At 39.5% G+C, this 20,539-nt stretch overlaps 1 protein-coding gene and 1 long non-coding RNA gene across 6 annotated transcripts in view; one reads left to right on the top strand and one right to left on the bottom strand.

The window, feature by feature from the left end:
* Nucleotides 1-20,539, top strand: part of LOC135099794 (uncharacterized) — a 390,580-nt gene that overhangs the window by 279,830 nt on the left and 90,211 nt on the right. For 3 of the 5 annotated variants that reach the window (XR_010268388.1, XM_064002316.1, XM_064002323.1), the window contains one exon: nt 6,439-6,490. Coding sequence is in view for 3 of the 5 variants with exons in the window: in XM_064002316.1 (XP_063858386.1) it covers nt 6,439-6,490 (52 nt within the window). In the remaining 2 variants the exon portion in view is untranslated. Of the gene's footprint in view, nt 1-6,438; nt 6,491-6,783; nt 8,252-20,539 lie in introns of those variants that run through there. The other 2 variants (XR_010268387.1, XM_064002333.1) reach the window with 1 other exon arrangement.
* Nucleotides 1-20,539, bottom strand: part of LOC135099805 (uncharacterized) — a 107,440-nt gene that overhangs the window by 22,288 nt on the left and 64,613 nt on the right. The gene's annotated exons all lie outside the window — the stretch shown is intronic.

Raw genomic sequence — 20,539 nt, 5'->3', positions numbered from 1 at the left:
GAAAGAGGACGAGGAGGACGAAAAGGTGGTGGTGGAAATGGTGGTGGTCGTAATGTGATAGCGGTGAAGTAACAATAAAGAATTAAAAAAGAAAAGTAGAAAATAAATAATCTATCATCGTGTGTATAGCACTGAATGTCTTCCGTAGTATCAGTCGGCCATGAGCGTCTGCCTTAATTTTGTATGTATCATTCGATCTTGTACCGCACACCCTGTTTAGTATGATATGTCTTGTATTCGAAACATGCACAGCTGTTGTTTTGTTTGGTATTCCGCTGATTTACATAACTTCTCACTTTTTATGCCGATTTTTTTTTTTTTTTTTATAATGAAAAGTCCATTTTTTTCTTGGAATTTGGCTATGATTTCCTTACAATATTAATTTCCTTTTTGTTCCTTGGTTTTTTTTTCATTTATATATGTTCTTATCACCATTCCAGTTTTCGTTTTTTTTTTCCTTACTTTATTTCACTTTATTTCTACAGGTTCTTATCACCTTTTTAGACTTTCTCCTTATTCTTTTCACGTCACTCTCCACATTTCTTTCCCTTAACCAGCCTGTCCATTTTATAGCCTTCTTTATTTGACATTTTCCTCCTAGTGTTTCTCCTCCTCCTCCTCCTCCTCCTCCTCCTCCTCCTCCTCCTCCTCCTTATGGTCTCTTTCCTCATCATTGGCCTTCGAAAATTAACCTCTCACACTCACTTTGCTCTTTTTCCTCACCTTTAAGTCTTAAAATGATGAGAGAGAGAGAGAGAGAGAGAGAGAGAGAGAGAGAGAGAGAGAGAGAGAGAGAGAGAGAGAGAGAGAGATGAAGATAAATATGGTGATTGTTGCCAAAAAATTTCTTAACACTCAATGATATTATTTAAACCGACGCCATAGTAACTTTCTTCTTCTTCTTCTTCTTCTTCTTCTTCTTCTTCTTCTTTTGTTTTCCTTCTTTATTATTGTTTTTTTATTCTCTTGATTTATATTGCATCTCCTTTCCATATTACCGTAATTGTTTTAGCACTTATTTATTTATTTACTTATTTCTATCTTCTTTTTATATTTGGCTTTTGATTTTTCTTCTTTGGTATTCTTTTTTTTTTTTAATGGCGTTTCTCAGACTCGTAATAATCATATTTTATTCTCACCGCTCTTGCGAACTCTCACCTCTCACCTCTCTCTCTCTCTTTCTTATTTATTGTTCCATATATCATTGACTTCGTTACTTCTTTTCTCCCTCCCTCTCTCATTTTTTTCCTTTCTGTCTTTCTGTCTGTCTTTATGTCTATTTGTCTGTCTTTACGTTTGTTTGTATGTCTGTGCCTCTCTCCCTCTCTCCTTCCCTCTCTTTCCCTCTCTTTCCCACTCTCCCACTCTCCCCCGCATCTCTTTCGGACTCACTTTCTCACTCACTCACGCACGCTCCCACCCTCCCTTCGTCTCTCTCTCTCTCTCTCTCTCTCTCTCTCTCTCTCTCTCTCTCTCTCTCTCTCTCTCTCTCTCTCTCTCTCTCTCTCTTCCTCTCTCCCTCCCTCTTCCTGATTTATTTACTGATTATTCTTTGGCCGCTGTTCTTATACCCGCACTCAATTTGAATTTTGGCGGGGCTCCCGACGCTCCCCCATCGATCAGGCCCTTGAAATATGGACAGTGTTATCGGCATCCTGTCCGCCTTCCCCCCAGACGCAAGATTAAAGGTCTAAGTTTCACTCTTGTGGCGGAAGGTACGTCTGAAAAATGTATATTGTAAGGTAAACTCCGCTATTCTCACCTAACCTTTTAGCGCTTTTCGTCTCCCGCTTTCTCTCTCTCTCTCTCTCTCTCTCTCTCTCTCTCTCTCTCTCTCTCTCTCTCTCTCTCTCTCTCTCTCTCTGTCTGATCTCTCTTCTTTTATTTGTGTTTTTATGTTTTGTTTTGTTTTGTGTGTTGTGTTGTATTGTTGTGTTTCTTCTCTCTCTCTCTCTCTCTCTCTCTCTCTCTCTCTCTCTCTCTCTCTCTCTCTCTCTCTCTCTCTCTCTCTCTCTCTCTCTCTCTCTCTCTCTCTCTCTCTCTCTCTCACACTTTCATCATCCCTTCATCGTATTGTTTTATTCTTATATATTTGAATTTGCAATAGCTCTCCTTTTTAGGTTAAGGTTATTTATTTATTTATTCATTTATTTATTGGAAACGTTCTTCATCTTCTCTTGTTAAACTTATCTCCTTGTTACATGTATTTTTTTATTATTATTATTATTATTCATTCCCTCGCACATTTTCCAGCATATTCTCTCTCTCTCTCTCTCTCTCTCTCTCTCTCTCTCTCTCTCTCTCTCTCTCTCTCTCTCTCTCTCTCTCTCTCTCTCTCTCTCTCTCTCTCTCTCTCTCTCTCTCTCTCTCTCTCTCTCTCTTATTCTCCTAGCAATAAATTCTCACCTCAGATTTTTCCACACATCACAATCAAAGCCTCTAGTATTCTAAGCGGAAGTGAACGATGACCTCTTCTCTCACGACAGGTTTCGAATATCTATATAAAGTTAAACTTCACACACCTATATTGAAGAAGAAAAATCGTCATCAGTACCTTTGCTTTTTATTTCTCGCCGCTTCTGACAACGAAAAGAGGGAATATAGAGGGGAGGGAAGTAAAGGAGAAAGACATCGAAGGAAAAGAACAGCAGAGATGAATTGTTGAAGAACGTATAGGTCAAGATCTAAAAAAAAAAATAATAATAATAATAGGTAAGGAAGATAATCAAAGTGAGAAAATAAAATAGTAAGAAGGAATATTGTGTGAAGAAAAGTAACATCTCCGAGGAAAAAAGTAGACGAAGAGAATCAGAGAAAGAAAAAAAGTAAGAAAATATAGTACAGAGAAAAAAGAAAAGAGAAAAGACCACAAAGAGAGAGAGAGAGAGAGAGAGAGAGAGAGAGAGAGAGAGAGAGAGAGAGAGAGAGAGAGAGAGAGAGAGAGAGAAAATGGACGCAAAATTATGTATTGAGAAGAAGAGAAACAAAATAAAGCAACTATCAGCAAAAATTATAGAAGAAATCAAGAATTCTCCCCCACAAAAAAAAAAAAAAAAAAAACAGACGAGGAGGAAATTGAAGGAGAGGAAGGCAGAAAGATGGATGGAAAATTATGTATGGCGATGGAAGGAAAAAATTGTACGTCACTCATTGGTGAAGACGACCTAACGTGGCCCTCCTCCTCTCCATCAGGCTCTCGAGATTCTGAGATAATAATGGTCAAGGAGGGAAGAAGGAAGGGAGACGGAAGGATGAGAGGGCCGGGTATGGATGGACGGATGAAGGAGAGCAGGAGAAGGAGGATTATTAGCAAAGATGAACGTAAACTCGAGGAGGAACAACGCGAATATAAGAGGCTGGAGGAATTCAATAAAGGAGATGAGAGAGAAAGTAGAATTGAGTAATGGATATAAGGAGTGAGGAAGGAAGGATATTAAGAGAGAATGCAGACTATGGGTAAGATAATGGATGTAAGGAGTGAGGAACAGATGGATTAAGACAGATACATGAATGGAAGGAATGAAGAGAGAGAGAGCGAGAGAGAGAGAGAGAGAGAGAGAGAGAGAGAGAGAGAGAGAGAGAGAGAGAGAGAGAGAGAGAGAGAGAGAGAGAGAGAGAGAGAGAGAGAGAGTCTTCGTTAGCCCATACCCACCTGAGACTCTCTAACTGACAGGTAAGGAGAGGAGCACCCGGAGGAAACATTTCGGCTGCTTGAGGAGAAAATATTCACTCCCTAAAAAAATCATTGGAAGCGAATGTAAATAAGAAAAAAAAAACATGCGTACATTTTTTCCTTCAATAAAATATAGCTACTAATAGGACTTATTTTTTTTAAGGTTCAAGTTGAAATGTTTACTTGTTTAAATATTTTAGAGAAGCGCAAATGAGGCGGGTTTGGCTTAGGCTGGTGGTGGTGGTGGTGGTGGTGGTGGTGGGAGTTGCTGTGCTTTTATTTATCTTATCCTGAGGCTGAATATTTTCATCTGGAGAAAAAGAGTGATTGCGTTTTACGGTGAGAAACCAAAAAAAAAAAAAAAAGTTCGGGTGGGCGGGAAACGAAAGGAAAGTTCTCTAAGTAGAAATCCAAAGGTGAAGGAGATATTTGCTTTCTCTCTTTTTAGTTGCTTATTTCTACATTAATTCAACTGTTTGTTTTTTGTAAAGGAGATATTTGTTTTCTCTCTCTGATTATTTCTTCATTTATCCAACCATTTTTATTCTTATATAAAGGAAGTTTTTGCTTTCTTCCTCCTACTTATTCGCTCAATGTTTAATTTCTCCAACCATTTATTTGTATTTATTGGCGTTGCGTCTGTGCAGAGTGTACATCTCATTCTCCTTCACCTCATAAGACATCATAATGCTTTTCACCCACTCGCAGTACAACTAAAAAGAAGCAAGAGTGCATGGTGGGAATGGCGCCTTGGACGTATATGCTGAGACTTCATACATGCTGATCAAAGAAGCAAGCCGTGATCACGTCTTTCATAAATTCTTTCTTTAGGGACGTTAAGTAAAGCAGTGTAATGTTGCTGCTTGGTGGAATGTTAGAAGAGTGATACCGAAAAATGAAGTGCAGATGATTCTTTTCTAGGTACGTTAAGCAAAGCAATGCAGTGTTATTGGTTAGTAAATGCACATATTAGAAGAAAGTATAGTGCCGAAAAATAAAGGAACAGATGAATCTTGATCTTGGTACGTTAAGCAAAGTAATGTAACGGTATTGGCTAGTGGGAGCATGTTAAAGTGGGAGCTATTAAAAGAAGTAGTGTTGGAAAATAAAAGTACAGATGAATCTTTCCTAGGAGCGTTAAGTCATGTAAAGACACTGGCACGTCGAAGCACATGATTATTACAAGACATTTCAGAAGAGTAGTGCCGGAAAATAAAGTACAGATGAAACGCACTGCAATGAGATATGTGCAAGCTTAAAACACCAATCTCAAGTAAGTGCGAGGTTTAAAAAATGGAGTTGAAAGTGTTCATAAATAAGAACTTAAGTCATAGTGAGAAGTAACCCGCTCTTTCTCTCTCTCTCTTTTTATTTTCTCCTTTGGTATCAACCGACTCTCTCATTTTCTCTTTTTTTTTTTCCTATCAATAAATAAGAAAAAAAAAGTATAAACGGACAAGTAGCAAGCAATATTAACACATGGAAACTTATGTACTGAATATTTACTCGTACAAAAAAAAATAATAATAATAATAATAAAGAAGGAGACGCATCAGGGAAATTATAATCCTGAACTTTGATCGAGTTGCAAATAAAATGCAAATTTACTACAAGGGAAAAAAAAGTGTGAGTGAGTGTAATGTGCAACTTTGAGTACTACGTCATGTGTTTTAAGAGTGAATGATGAGGCGGAATTATTAATGTGGAGGTGATGTGTTGCTTTTAGTGTGCGTGTGTGTCTGTACGTGTGTGTGTGTCTGTGTGTGTTTGTGTGCGTGGCGTCTAGTCTTGCGGAAAGAAACTCGTAGGTACAAATCATGTGCATTGATCAAGATAACACTGCCAGTAAGGATCATAACTGCTATCATCATTAACACCACCACCACCACCACCATCACCATCACCACCACTACACCACCATCACGATTTCGCGGCAAATCCTTTCAATATAAAAAGGAAAAAGAAAAAGAAATCATGACTGACAGTGATTGAATTGCCTAGACAACTCTGTGTGTGTGTGTGTGTGTGTGTGTGTGTGTGTGTGTGTGTGTGTGTGTGTGTGTGTGTGTGTGTGTCTGTGCTCGCGAGAGTGTGTGCGTGCGTGTGTGCGTGTGCGCTGTAATTATCCCTCACTCTCTGCCTCGGCTTTGATGTAACGAGATTTTATGCAGCATTGAACTCCCAATTTATGAATAGGAAACGACGCGATGATGCAAATGCAGAGCCGGAGGAGGAGGAGGAGGAAGAGGAGGAGGAGGAGGAGGAGGAGGAGGAGGAGGAAGGGCGGTAGCAGCGTTACTCTCCTCCTTGCTGTTGACGCCTCCCTTCCCGTCAGTTGGGGAGCCGCGCCTTTTCCCTCCCGCCTCTCGTAAACACTCATTGTCGTAATGCTGAGGTCCTGGAGGGGAAGAATCAACGTGGATCCGAAAACAGGTCGTGGTAATGAGGGCTGTTATTATATTTTGATTGTCGTGTATACGTAGGGTGGTGTTGATGTTTTCCTGGTCTTGTGTGTGTGTGTGTGTGTGTGTGTGTGTGTGTTAGTGATAAAAGAATGATTCGGAAAAAAAAATTCTATACATGAAATTAGAATATTAAGTTTAATATCGAGTTTTTTTTTTCTTTTTGTGGGGTTGAAGCTTTTACAAAAACTTAAAAGCAAAGTGTGTGTATGCATTATGTGTGTGCATTAGGTGTGTGTCAGTATGTCTTTAATCCGCACAACATTGCACATGAATATTAGTCTGACTTTCTCTCCTGCACAGACTGAAGAACCAGAACGCAACGAAACCACGGAAACACGAGACAGTTTTACAGGTTAGTTACTTTTCAGCTTTTAGCAAATTATTGTCATTCAGAAGGCAAATATTAAAACACGTGGGGTGCTTCGTTGACAAGCCTTTAGTAATTCATAACTTATCCTAAAAAGAAATCTGTTTCGTCATTATTTCTTATGTTTGTTAGTTAGTTTTCAAGCTTTTATTAAACCATTGTCATTCAGAAAGGAAACATCAAAACACGTGTGCTGCTGCGTTGACAAACCTTTAGCAATACATAACTTATCCTAACTAAAAATATGTTTTGTCATTATTTCTTACGTTTACCTCAAGCATCACTCTGCCATGCTAAGGAGGAGTCAGCCAGTTACTCAGCCAATCATTCTGTCAGTCAGCCATCGCCACAGGAGCGGGAAGTAATAAAGGATGGATCCAGATGTGCCGCGGTCCACAATTACGTCACATTCTCGAATTACGTCATAAGAAGGCAATTTTTCCAATCTGGGCCGCGTCGCCACACCTGCTGGAGTCTGAGGTGAAGGAAATGAGGCGACGCGTGGTGCAGGTGTGACGGAGGAATGGATGAGGCGGAGGAATTTTTTTGACGGGTGTTGAAGCTTTCATGGCAATTTGACCGTAGATTCCCCCCTTTTTTTTTGAGATGAAGATTTCTTTGGGATTGTAAAAGAGCTTGAGAGAAGGAGTTGCTATAGATCTTATGGCTCTATAGCTTCCTGGCAATTTTACAGTAGATTCCTTTTTTTTTTTTTTGAGATGAGGATTTCTTTTGGGAGTGTAGAAGGCAGCTTAAGGGACGGGGTTACAATAGATCTGCGACTGTACAAGCGTTTAAGGTTACTTTACTCAATATTTTGGTTCAGATAGAAATACTGCACACAGAATGATCAGTGTGGGAAATCTTCTTTTTGAGTTTAATTTCAGGCCTGTAAAAGCGATGAAAATAAAGCTCCTCATAAGTAAAGAAGTTAGGTTTTCACTTTTCTGTATTCTATCGCCTGCCTGAAAGAATGTCTAGATGGAATGGTCAGTATAGGAGCTTTTCTTATTATTTTTATTTAAGGATCACTTTTAAACTTTATAGGGGACGAGAAGGAAAAAAAGGTCGGATACTGGTATGAAAGAAATGGATGGTAGGACCTCTTTTTGATATCCTTTCCCTCTTTTTCCTCAAAGCTCTCAGGTCTGGAAGAAAAGGATTGATGTGGGAATCGTGTTTGACGTTGTGAATGCCTTCCTTAAGTCTTCTAAGGGCGTTGGGGAGAGGATTGACTGATCTTAAGGCCTTTGAGACTGTCTAGACAAAACAGATAGTGATAGCTTGAACCAACTATTGCATTATTATTATTATTACGATTTCATTCATGCATTCTTTTATGTCTCAGTTCTTGACTTTCAGACGACCCAGAACAAAACTAAAAGGAAAAACGACAGCGGGAGTGAATTAAGCATAATATTCCTATTTCCTCAGAGGTAGCAAGCGGTGTAGGAGGGAAATGTTTGTGGTGTGTTAGAGGATGACATTGCTAGTCGCTTGTGATAGCATTGCGTCATCTGGCTTGATATTACAGCTTGCAGACGCGTGTAAAAGGAAGCGGTGGATTGAGGCTATCATTGGTATCGTCTCCCTCTGTTTCATTGTTTTAAGTCGAACCAGCGAGGAACTGGTTTGCAGCAGGAGGAGGAGGGATGGCTGTTCTTTCCGGTTGAGGGGCGAAACCGCGACAAGACAAAAATGAATAGAAAAATAATGTAGAAGAAAAAAAAAAAGTGATTCTATATAAGGCAAACATTGGATACTATTGGAAAGTGTAGGAAATGAGACGTGGAAGGCGGATTAGAGTTTACAGTGAGAGAGAGAGAGAGAGAGAGAGAGAGAGAGAGAGAGAGAGAGAGAGAGAGAGAGAGAGAGAGAGAGAGAGAGAGAGAGAGAGAGAGAGAGAGAGAAGTGTAAGAGGAATGTATTATATAAACAACAATAACATAAAAATTAATGGAAAAGACCATGTAAAAAAAAAAAACTAATTCTAGAAGACAAACAAGAAATACTGTTAAAAAAAAGTGTAGAAAATGAGACATGAAAGGGGTATTAGAATTTACAGACAGACACGGAGAGAGAGAGAGAGAGAGAGAGAGAGAGAGAGAGAGAGAGAGAGAGAGAGAGAGAGAGGGAGAGAGAGGGAGAGAGTTGTTACGAGAAATGCATAATATAAGCAATAATAATTTTTTTCAACAACTTCAAACCCACACCATGGAAATAGAGCGTAACACACACAGCCGCCACAGCCAGCAGCTCCTTCCTCTCTATCCAGCAGCGAGTGTAAATGTGTGCAAATTATACCTTACATTAGTCTCCACCCTCATTCTATTATTTTCCTCCTCCTCCTCCTCCTGCACCACCACTACCTTCCTTCTCCTCCTCCTGCTCCTTCACCTCCTGCTGGCGTCCATCACTCGTCACGCCCTCCTCCACGCACCATTTTCCCCTCCCCCTAAGTGGTGTTCCTGTTTACCAGTGTTCCCTTCCCATGCTTGTCTCTCCTGGCCGCTGCCCTTTGAGAACACTGGAGGGGAGAGGCGCGGCACAACACTTGGGCAGTCAGCTGGTGAGAGAAGAGGAGGAGGAGGCGGTGGAGGAGGAGGTGGAGGAGGAGGTGGTGATGATGGAAGTGGAGGAGGGAACAGTTGGAGGAAGAGAAGGAGGAAACAGGTGGAGGAGGTGGTGGTGAAGGAGGAGGACGAGGAGGAAGAGGAGGAGGAAGAGACGACAGTTGGAGGAAGACAGAAGGAAACAAGTGGAGGAAGAGTAAGAAGAAAAGAACTAGGTGGAGGAGAAAGAAGAAAAGGAGGACGAGTAGGAAACAGGTGGATGAGGAAAAGCAGTAGGAGAAGGAGGAAGAGGAGGAAGAAGAAGAGGAGGAGGAGGAGGAGGAGGAGGAGGAGGAGGAGGAGGAGGAGAAGGAGGAGGAGGAGGAGGTGTAGCAATGAATAGCCAAAAGAAATGCGTTGGTGTTCTTTTGTATGTCCGAGTTTTCATTTCTTTTATTTTCTCTTTTGGGTTTATTTTTTTCTTTCAAGAATTTAGTTCCTTTCGTGTATATATTTTTTCCTCTTATTGTTTACGTTTTTTTTTTGTCTTCATGGTGTTGTGTGTTTGTTTTTGGATGTATTTTTCGTCTTGTCACCTTTCCTCTTTAGTTTTTACATTTTTTTTTTGTCTTTTCCCTTTATTTCAGTTTTTTTTATTTTTTATAGCTGGCATTTCCTTTGTTTATGTATACCTTGCTTTCCTTTTTCCTTTCTGAAATACTTCTTGTCCTTTGTATCATCCAACTGATCCTCCTCCTCCTCCTCCTCCTCCTCCTCCTCCTCCTCCTCCTCCTCCTGTGCGTTTCTTTCTTTCTTTCTCCTCCGCCTGTTCCTTGTCCTGCCCTTCTTCCTCCTCCTCCTCCTCCTCTTCCTCGCTTTCATTTCCCTACACTTTTTCTCCCTCCTCCTCTGCTATTCTTCCTCGTTCTTGTCACTATTTTAATTTCCTTTTAAATATTTTCATTTCCTCCACCACCACCACTACCATTGCTTCTTCCCCTGCACTACCACAGCCACCACCACCACCACCACCACCACCACCACCACCACTACCTCCACCATGTCCCCGTAGTCCGACACAGACAAACTCCCCGGCTGCGAGGTGGAGAAAGCCGTCATCCTCAGCCCTTCGTGGTGTGATTAATGAATTCAACTTCCCAGCCAAAGAACTTTTTCTCTGCTCTTCATTTTCACCCGACGAGCGGAGCAGATGGCAGAATGATGTAAAGGAAATGAGATTATGGCTGAAAGATTTACACAGGTTATTACAACTCGTCTGACGCTCGCTCTGGGAGGGATGGAGAGAGAGAGAGAGAGAGAGAGAGAGAGAGAGAGAGAGAGAGAGAGAGAGAGAGAGAGAGAGAGAGAGAGAGAGCGCCAGACTGACAAAGACAGACAGACAGATGGAACCAGAAAAAAAATAAATAGAAGTATAAAAATAAAAATGGAAATAGATTCAGTAACACCCATTCCACTCTCCCCTTTTCTTTCCCTTCACTTTCTCTCTTTCCCTCTCCTCTCTCTTCTCCTTGAAACCCTCTCCCTCTCTCTCCCTCTTCTTTTTCTTCCTTCCCTTCTCCTCCTTCCTTGAACACTTTCTCTCCCCTTCTCACTTCTCCCTTCATTTATCCCTTCCTCCCTCATTCCCTGCCTCTTTTTCTACTCCCTCTCTCTTCCTCTCTCCCTATCCCCCCAACAGAGCAATGCAGGACAGGTTAGGTCGGAGGCACAAGGAGGTGTAAATTAATTTTATGTGAGCCTCGCTGCCGCCAACGCCTCGACACGTGAAGAATATTACTCTCCAGATGCTGAATGGCAGAGTGAAGCGCCTTGCTATATTATCACACCCTGCCGCCTCCCTCGCCCCTCCTCCCTCACTCCCCTGCTTGGCACTACACACGCCTCCCGCTCCTTGTGTGTCTGTATTTGGGGGGAGAAGAGAAGGAGAGTTGAGGGTTGTTATGTGAAGTGGGTGTTTGCTTTGTGTATTTTATTTTTTTCGTGTGTTTTGTGTTTGATTTATTGTCCTTGTTATGGTTTTACGTGTGTTTTCTTTTATTTTTTTTCTCTATTATTATTTGTGTCTTCTTTCTTCTTGTTCTTTTTTCTCTTTCAGTACCCTTCGTTTTTAATCTTTCCTCTGTTAGTGTGTGTGTGTGTGTGTGTGTGTGTGTGTGTGTGTGTGTGTGTGTGTGTGGTGGGGGGGATGGGGGGAAGGAGGGGTTGAGGAGAGATAAGGGCGATTTTGGGAAATGTTTGTGTTTTCTTTTCTTTTCTTTTTTTCGGTGTTTGAGTGCAAATTTATTGTTGTTATAGTTTTGCTTCTCTGTTCTTTCAATTTCTTTTTTGCTCTGTTTTCTTATCATCGGTGTTTTCGTTTGTCTTGTCCTTCTCCCGTTTTTCTACCCTCCTTTCCCTTTCTCCTTATCCTACTCTTCCTCGTCGTCCTCCTCTTCCTCCTCCTTCTCCGTGTCTTCCTCTTTATTTTCCTTTTTCATCTTCCAAACCTCTTCGTCTTCTTCCATCTTCCTTCCTTCCTCTTTCTTTCCTTATCATTCCTCCCTTCTCTTTCTTTTCGTTCTCTTCTCCTTTTTCTTTTCCTTTTTTTGTTTTCCTCTCCTCCTCCTCCTCCTCCTCCTCCTCCTCCTCCTCCTTTCCTCATTACCCCTCAGTTTAATAGCTCATTACTCTTTACTTCTCTGGCTCACAATCTTCCTCCTCCGAAATGTGCTAAGTCACTGTACATGCCCCATTTTCTCTCTTAATCAATCTGTGTTGTACGTTTTCTTTGGAGATTCAATTAGATCATATATGATTTGTTTAATTCAATGATTATATATTGTTTTTCTATTTATTTTTTGTATTCCTACTTTGTCTTTAATTCTATTGCTTTTGGTTTTCTGTTTTTATTTTTCTTGTTCTTATATTTGTTGAGAATTGTTATTTTTATTATTATTATTATTATTATTATTATTATTATTATTATTATTATTTTATTTATTTATTTTTTTTACCTATTGCAATGTTCTAATTTTTCGTTCTTATGTTCTTTTATCATTGTCTGGTGCTTGAATTCAGTGTAAAATGGTATCCTTTTGTAGCTGTCCTCCCTAACATTGAAGCTTTGTAAGAAAACACCAAAAAATGCACTCAAAGGAGCAAAGATAGCCAAATGAATACGGAATAATAAAAAAAAAATAAATAAATAAAAAATAAATAAATAAAATGTAATCAAGGAAAGTGATGCAAAATAATAACATAGTGAAATAAGCAGAAGCAAACAAACATATGCTAATTCCGATACTTGATTCATGCCCTTAAAAAAAAAAAAAAATCGAAAAGTACGAATATGTTTTAAGGGCGATGAAACATGGAAGTTCCCCCCCACCCAAAAAAAAAAAAAAAATAAACAAAAATAGTGAAGTAGTGATGATGACTGTTATTCTGTGGTAGGTGGACAAAATATAACTTTTTTTTTTTCCCAGGATAATAATTTAAACATAATACATGAGTAAGGAAAGCTGGTATAGGGCAAAAATGAGTAAGATTTATTTAATTAACGGTCCCTGAAGAAAGTTAATTAACAAAAAATGTTGAAAATTAACCTCAGTAAACATAAAATACAGACCAGACACCACCAGACTAGTCCTTTCAAGGTACATACTCGTATAGAATACGACTAAATGCCGCTCCCCTCCAAAAAAAAGTGAATAGAAAAATGCCTAGAAAATATTCAAATTAGTCTTATCATGCAGATCAGATACCACCAATCTACTCATATTGTGGGTTAACTTACTAACGACTTCATATCCATAGAGTGCCTGAGGGTAGCCATTAGTTAGCCGTTCTGTGCGCTGCTACATCTCAGCAGACCCTTCATCTACCCTTATATAGCGCACCGGAACGCGGGGGTGAGTCCTCTAATGTCCCAACATACTCTTTTCCTTAGTACAGCCCTGCCAAGCCATTACTTCTATATTAAACCCCTTATGCAACCTATCGTACCTGTGATCTAACTTATTAAAGGGTATTTTGCCCGTATATGCTATCATGCTGTAGCCCGACATAATGATAGCATTTTATTACCAAGCATGCCATATATAGCCCAGTGAAGCTCTTAAAACTCGCCCAAGGTAACTATAACATAAGTCAAATAACATAGAAGATAATTTAACGGTGACTAATTCAACCATAACGTTGCATTTTTTTTTTTTTTTTTTTTTTTGTTCTGTGTGTGTGTTCTGTGTGTAAGGAGGGTTGAGGCTATTCAAAAACCAGGACAAAAAAATTCTTCTCTTTGGCCGCTCACCCTCACAGCAAATAAATTGAAAAATGAAATAAAAATAAATAAATAAAGATAAATAAGTAAATAATAAATAAATACATACAAATAAATAATCAAATAAAATACAATAAGTTGGCAAAGGGTAAAGATTCCAGTCGAGTAAGCGAGTTTAATTCCCAAGATATCTCGTAAGAACAAAAGAAAATAAAGAAGGTTGCGTAGTATATGGAACCAGTAGGCCTACACGTGGCAGTCCCAGTATAAAACACCTGTTCGAACCTATCATTCCCATAAATAAACACTCCTCGCTTAAAGCAAAATCAGAGCAATATTTAAAACCGGTATCAGGTAGAGAGCACCTCCTAAAGTTACTTCTCAAAAAAAATAAATAAATAAATAAATAAAATAAAAATTCCTGTTCCCTAACACACATATAGTCTTACCTAACAGCTCGACACAGGAAGGTGGGAAAGGAGTAAGAGGCGAAGAGTAATAGTAGTGTTTCCTAACCTCACCTTTACTTGTATCAGGTGGAGAGAGCACCTATTACACTCACCTCCCCTTAAAAAAAAATACCTGTTCCACTTTTACCTAAAATAGCTGAAGTCACAGGAGAATTAGAAAACATCGACAACAAGAGAACAGTACCTAATAATCCCACTTTTCCTTGTGTCAGGTTGAGAGAATACTAATTATCTCACCTTTTCTTAAAATATCTATTCTCTGACACACAATAGCAGGTGGAGAATAGTAGGTAATAACCACACTTTTCCTTGTATCAGGTAGAGAACACCTAATCTCATCTCCATAACACAACTATAATCTTACCTCAAATGCTCAAGTCACAGGAAGGTTGAAAAGCATTATGAGGTAGAGAGAAGTGCTTAATAACCTTACTTTTCCTTGTATCAGGTAGACAACACCCCCTAAACTCACCTCCCTATCACACCTGTTCCCTGACACACTTACCTCAAATACTCAAGTCACAGGAAGACGAGAAAGCAATATGAGACAGAGAATAGTACTAGTACCTCATAACCTCACCTTTCCCTGCCCTGAAAACACTCGTTGCCTAGCACACCTATAGTTTTACCTACATTTCCGCGCCTCACCTTCCATTAACCCCTTCCGAGCGCCCCCAGGAAGCGCCGCCGTGCCCGTAGGAAAGGCGCCGCATGTAACATTCTTCCAATTTGATGTCAATTTTCCGGCCAATTTTGTGCTCCAATTTGGCCCGTGCCGAACAATAACACTGAAGATTGGAAGTGAGGCTTGAAGGAAGAGGAGGAGTGTGAAGGAAAGGAGGAGGGAGGGACGGATGAAGGGACGACGAGTGTGTGTGTGTGTGTGTGTGTGTGTGTGTGTGTGTGTGTGTGTGTGTGTGTGTGTGTGTCACGTATTGGAAGTGATGTTTGAAGGAAATTTGTGTATGAAAGAAGGAAGATGAGACGAAGGACAAGTGGCCGAGTGATTTAAGAGAGTAATAATGAGTGCAGTGTCTTGTGGCCAGTTCATGAAATTGTGGACTGAGAGTTTCGTCTCTGTAATGACACTATCCAATACTTTTTTTTTTTTCATACCCATATTTTTTCGTTCTTTATATTTTCTTCTTTCCTTTTAAAATTCAATTTCCTCATTACCCATGCCTTGTTTTCACTTAGCGCTATGTTTCTTTAGTTACATGATTTTTTTTTTTTTTTGCTATGGATAAAGAAGACTCAATCACCAAAATAAACTCAGGAAAAAAAAAAAAAAAAACTGATTATTCCTCTTACTCACTGTTGCCGAGTTTTTGTTTCCCTCCTGATGCATAAATTAAAACACAAACCTAACAATTCCATATCTGTAATTTACCCCACGTCGATGTGTACAGTAAGTCAAGAACCATAGTAATCATTGGACATCAGTAACTTCGTGAACCTTTTGTAAGCTGCGTATCACATCACACACCATTACTCTGCAGCCTCTGTGGGGACTAGAGGCAGCAGTGGCAGTGTGTGGCGGCCCAGCAAACCTCCACAGCGAACAGGAACACTGGATTCTTAACACATTAATGAAGATACAAATGGAGATGTACTTATATAACAGGAAATGTATTGTGGGAAGTCATTTTTGAGAGAGAGAGAGAGAGAGAGAGAGAGAGAGAGAGAGAGAGAGAGAGAGAGAGAGAGAGAGAGAGAGAGAGAGAGAGAGAGAGAGAGAGAGAGAGATGAAGCAGAAGACATCAAAAGAATATAAAAATGAAGGTGTAGAGTGAGAGCGATAGGAGGAGGAGGAGGAGGAAGAGGAGGAACAGTGTGAAGGAGAATGTATGAAGAAAGGGGAGGGAGAGGAAGAAAGGAGACCAGAGGGAGAAAAGAAGGACGACGAAGAGGAGGAGTAGGAGGAGGAGGAGGTCTTGTGCGGCTCACCAACCCCTGGGGCGAGATGTGAGGCAAAATGGAGCAAAGGAGAGAATATGGAGAGAGAGAGAGAGAGAGGAAGGAAGGAGGGGAAGAGGGGAGGGAAGGATGGAGGAAAGGGAAGGGAGGGGAGGGAGAGACTCTTCACATTGCCCCATAATTCAAATTTTCTTCTTCCTCCTCCAGCAATTTCTCTTCCTTTGCCCTGAGCTTGTTTCTTTTCCTGGTATTTTCCTTCTCTTACCCTTTATTTCTTTAGTCTTATTTCCTCATTTCCTTTCAGTTACATCATTGTCTTCTTCATCTTCATTGAGTCTTTATTTCCTTTCATTAATCTTCCGAAAGTGTTTTATCAACTTATCTTCCCCTCTTGTTTATCTCCTAGCTCTTCTACCCCATACTCCTCTTCTCCTCCACCTCCTCCTCCTCCTCGCCATCCAAAGTCCCGCTGAGGTCCTCCCGGGGGGTGTCTAGAGAGCTTTTGCTTCCCCTTTTTAATGTGTACAGTGAAGCTTCCCTGCTGAGTCTTGGAGAGCAGGAGGAATGGGGGTAGAAGATGGGGTGGAAGGGTGGAGGGGACAGGAGGAGGGACGAGGAAGGGTCTTAAGGGGAAGGAGGAAGATATAAAGGGCGAAGAAGAGATGGTAGGGGGATGCGAGGGAAAGAGTGAGGAGTGAGGGGAGAAGGAATAAAGAGGAGGGAGCAATAAGAAGGGATGGCTTTAAGGGAGAAAATGGTGCTAGTAAGGGGAGCTTTGTGTGTGTGTGTGTGTGTGTGTGTGTGTGTGTGTGTGTGTGTGTGTGTGTGTGTGTGTCCATTTATTGTTGATATTTTTATTTAGGATAGACAAATTTTTTTAATAGGAAATAAGTCGATTACAATACATTTTATAGAAAGCCATTTATATATATATATATATATATATATATATATATATATATATATATATATATATATATATATATATATATATATATATATATATATATATATATATATATATATATATATATATATATATATATATATATATATAATTTTTATGATAGTAATACGAAGGAACTAAAAAGAGAGTGCGGGTTACAAAATCTTTTTCTTTTTATTTTTTCACATTGAGGAGCTGTAGAGGGTTAAGTAAATACCACGTGCATTCATAAGTATTAATAGAAATAAAAAAAAAAAATAGACCAATAAAATGAAAAGGAAAAAAAAATAAAAAAGATAAAACAGCGAATACAAAAGAAATGTAGAAAATGAAAACAAAATCATGTAAAGTGTATGATTTTCTCTCTTCTTTTATTATTTATCTACATTTTTTTTTTCTGGAAGAGGAAGAAATGATTGCAAGATATATTTATTAAATAATGAAAGCAAAAATATCATCACAATGTTTTTTTTTTTTTTAAGAGTGTCACTGGCAAAGGGAAACAAAAAAGAAAAAAAAAATCCCACTGAGGTGCCAGTCCCAAAAGAGATGTCAAGAGAATCATCTAAAATTGAAGGTTAAGTGTCTTTAAATCTCCCTTTTGAAAGAATTCAAGTCATAGGAAGGAGGAAATACAGAAGCAGGTAGGGAGTTCCAGAGGTTAACAGAGGAAGGGATGAATGATGGAGGGTACTGGTTAACTCTTGCATTAGGGAGGTAGACAGAATAGGGATGAGAGAAAGCAGAAAGTCTTGTGCAGCGAGCCCGCAGGAGGAAGAGAGGCATGCAGTTAGCAAGATCAGAAGAGCAGTTAGCGTGAAAATAGGGGTCGAAGATAGCAAGAGGTGCAACATTGCGGCGATGAGAAAGAGGCTGAAGGCAGTCAGTCAGAGAAGAGGAGTTGATAAGACGAAAAGGTTTTGATTCCATCCTGTTTAAAATGTTGGTGTGAGTGGAAACCCCCATACATGTGAAAGCCATACATGGACGGATAGGGATCCTGTACAGAGTTAGCAGCTGCGGGGATGAAAAAAAAAAAAAACTGGCGGAAACGACTCGGAACACCAAAGTTTCTAGTTTAGATAATAAATAAAGGACAGACCGAGGATGTTCAGTGTAGAAGAGGGGAACAATTGAGTGTCAGTGAAGAAGAGGGGATAGTTGTCTGTAAGGTTGTGTCGAGTTGATAGATGGAGGAATTGAGTTTTTGAGGCATTGAGCAATACTAAACTTTCTCTGCCTCAGTCAGAAATTTTAGAGAAATAAGAAGTCAGGTGTTCTGTGGCTTCCCTTATTTCCATAGTATGACCTATTTCTTTACATATATAGACTATTTTTTTTTCTAATGAGAAGCAAATAAAGGAATAAATGTTAGCCAAAAAAATACATTGACATATATAGTAAAGACACACTAAAAAAAATCAATGTTATCGCACTACGTTTAATATCTAGTATTTTTTCTTCTTCATTTAAGGGAAGAAAATAGTATTGATAATTACTGCACGGATATTTACTGGAATGGATTTAAGGGATAACTATGTGCATGACAATAAAATATGTACGAGAAAAAAAGAAATAAAAATGATCTATTATCACACTACATTCAGTCTACGTTTACTATTTTATTTTTTCGAAGGGAAGGAAATAGTGTTGATAATAATTACTGCACAGATAGTTATTGAAATGGTTTGAGCGGCATTCTGGGGAGCAACAAAGGCAAAAAAGTGCAATGAACGTAAATTAGGCCGCGCCATTGATCGCAGCGTGGCGGCTATTGGTGTAATGACTAAATTGGACCCCAACCTACGTTTTTCGCCAATAAGTTCCATGATCAAAAAGCTGCATCAGGTTTTATTTCCATTTTAGTGGTTTTACCTATAATTTCTTCCTCCTCCTCCTCCTCCTCCTCCTCCACTTTCTGTTTATTTCAATGTTTCTCTTTCTGTTTTTTTACCTCTCTCTCTCTCTCTCTCTCTCTCTCTCTCTCTCTCTCTCTCTCTCTCTCTCTCTCTCTCTCTCTCTCTCTCTCTCTCTCTCTCTCTCTCTCTCTCTCTCTGTGCTCTCTGTGTGTGTGTGTGTGTGTGTGTGTGTGTGTGTGTGTGTGGGAAGGAGAGGAAGTGAGGGAAGAGAGATATGAAACAGAGTAAAGGGAATAAGCATGTAGGAATATTATAAGCAGTAGTAATGATAATGATAATAATAATAATAATAATAGTAATTATAATAATAATAATAATAATAATAATAATAATAATAATAATAATAATAATAATAGTAATAATAATAATAGCCAATAGAACAAGTTTAAATGCGTGTGTGTGTGTGTGTGTGTGTGTGTGTGTGTGTGTGTGTGTGTGTGTGTGAGAGAGAGAGAGAGAGAGAGAGAGAGAGAGAGAGAGAGAGAGAGAGAGAGAGAGAGAGAGAGAGAGAGAGAGAGAGAGAGATTGCGTCAATTGATTGATGCCTCCGTGCAATTATCGAGGTACGAAATTAGTCCTTGGTCTTGCCTCATCACTTTTCCCTTCAGCGCCGCTTTCTGCTCCTTCTCACATTGTATTTCCTATCATTATTCACCGATATCTTCCTCCTCCTCCTCCTCCTCCTCCTCCTCCTCCTCCTCCTCTTCCCCCCCTTATGCATTATCTTCCTCCTCCTCCTCCCCCCCTATGCATTCTCTTCCTCCTCCTCTTCCTCCTCCATTCCTTCCTCTATCATCTGCTTTTTTTTCCTTTTTGTTCTCCTCGTATTCCTCCTCCTACAGCTCTTCTTTCTCCTCTTCGTCTTCCTCCTCCTCCTCCTCCTCCTCCTCCTCCTCCTCCTCCTCCTCCTCCTCCTCCTCCTCCTCCTCCTCCTCCTCCTCGTCCTCTTCTTCTTCCTCTTCCTCCTCCTTCTCTACCTCCTCTTCCTCCTTCTCTTCCTCCTCCTCCTCCTCCTCTTCCCCCTCCTTGTTCTCCTCCTCCTCCTCCTCTTTTTCTGCCTCTTCCTTCTCCTCCTCCACATTTTGTTTCTCTTTCTCTTTTTACATTTTTGCGCTTTTCTAACGTTCCTTTACTAATATCCTCCTCTTTCTCCTCCTCTTCGTTGTCATAGTCTTGTCTTTTCATTATACTTGTCATCATTCTTCATCACTTCCTTCCTCTTTCCTCTTCGTCTTTTGTCCGTCCCTTTTTCCACCACCACCACCGCTGCCGCTGCTGCCGCCGCCGCCGCCGCCGCCACCGCCGCCACCGCCATAACAAGATCACCGGGAGCCATGATGGAAGTCTCTCTTGGTTCATATTTCATATTTATTTTCGTCTTTTTTTTTTACGTTCATATCCATACGTGTTATATTGCAGAAGAGAATTGTAAGTGTGGTTGAAACGAGGGGAATCAAGTCAAGCTATAGAACTTAAAAGGCTCGTCGAACTTTGGTTGGATAAAAGTTGTTTTCTTTCTTTTCTCTCTTTTTTTTTTTTTAGTTAAGAAGAGTTAGTTAAGTAAGGTTACAATTCATAAAACTAGAACTTTAATTAGGTAAAAGTTTAGGTTCTTTTCCTTGCGCGTATTTTAAGTTGAGAGTCATGTCAGGGTTACAATAGATAAGACTAGAACTTTGGTTATGAAAAAAAATATCTTTTATTTTTTGTACTTTTTATTTAAAAAAAAACACGTCAGGTTACAATAGATAAGGCTGGATGCAGTATTCTTAAGTTACAGTGTACTAAAGTCATTCAGTTCATATTTCCTGTGCCTTCTTTTATATATATATATATATATATATATATATATATATATATATATATATATATATATATATATATATATATATATATATATATATATATATATATATATATATATATATATTACCATGGACTCATAAGATCA

The sequence above is a fragment of the Scylla paramamosain genome, chromosome 1, assembly GCF_035594125.1.
Source record: "Scylla paramamosain isolate STU-SP2022 chromosome 1, ASM3559412v1, whole genome shotgun sequence".
NCBI classification, from domain to species: Eukaryota; Metazoa; Arthropoda; class Malacostraca; order Decapoda; family Portunidae; genus Scylla; species Scylla paramamosain.
Note: the sequence above shows the minus strand (reverse complement) of the source record. Positions and strands in the feature narration are given on the sequence as shown.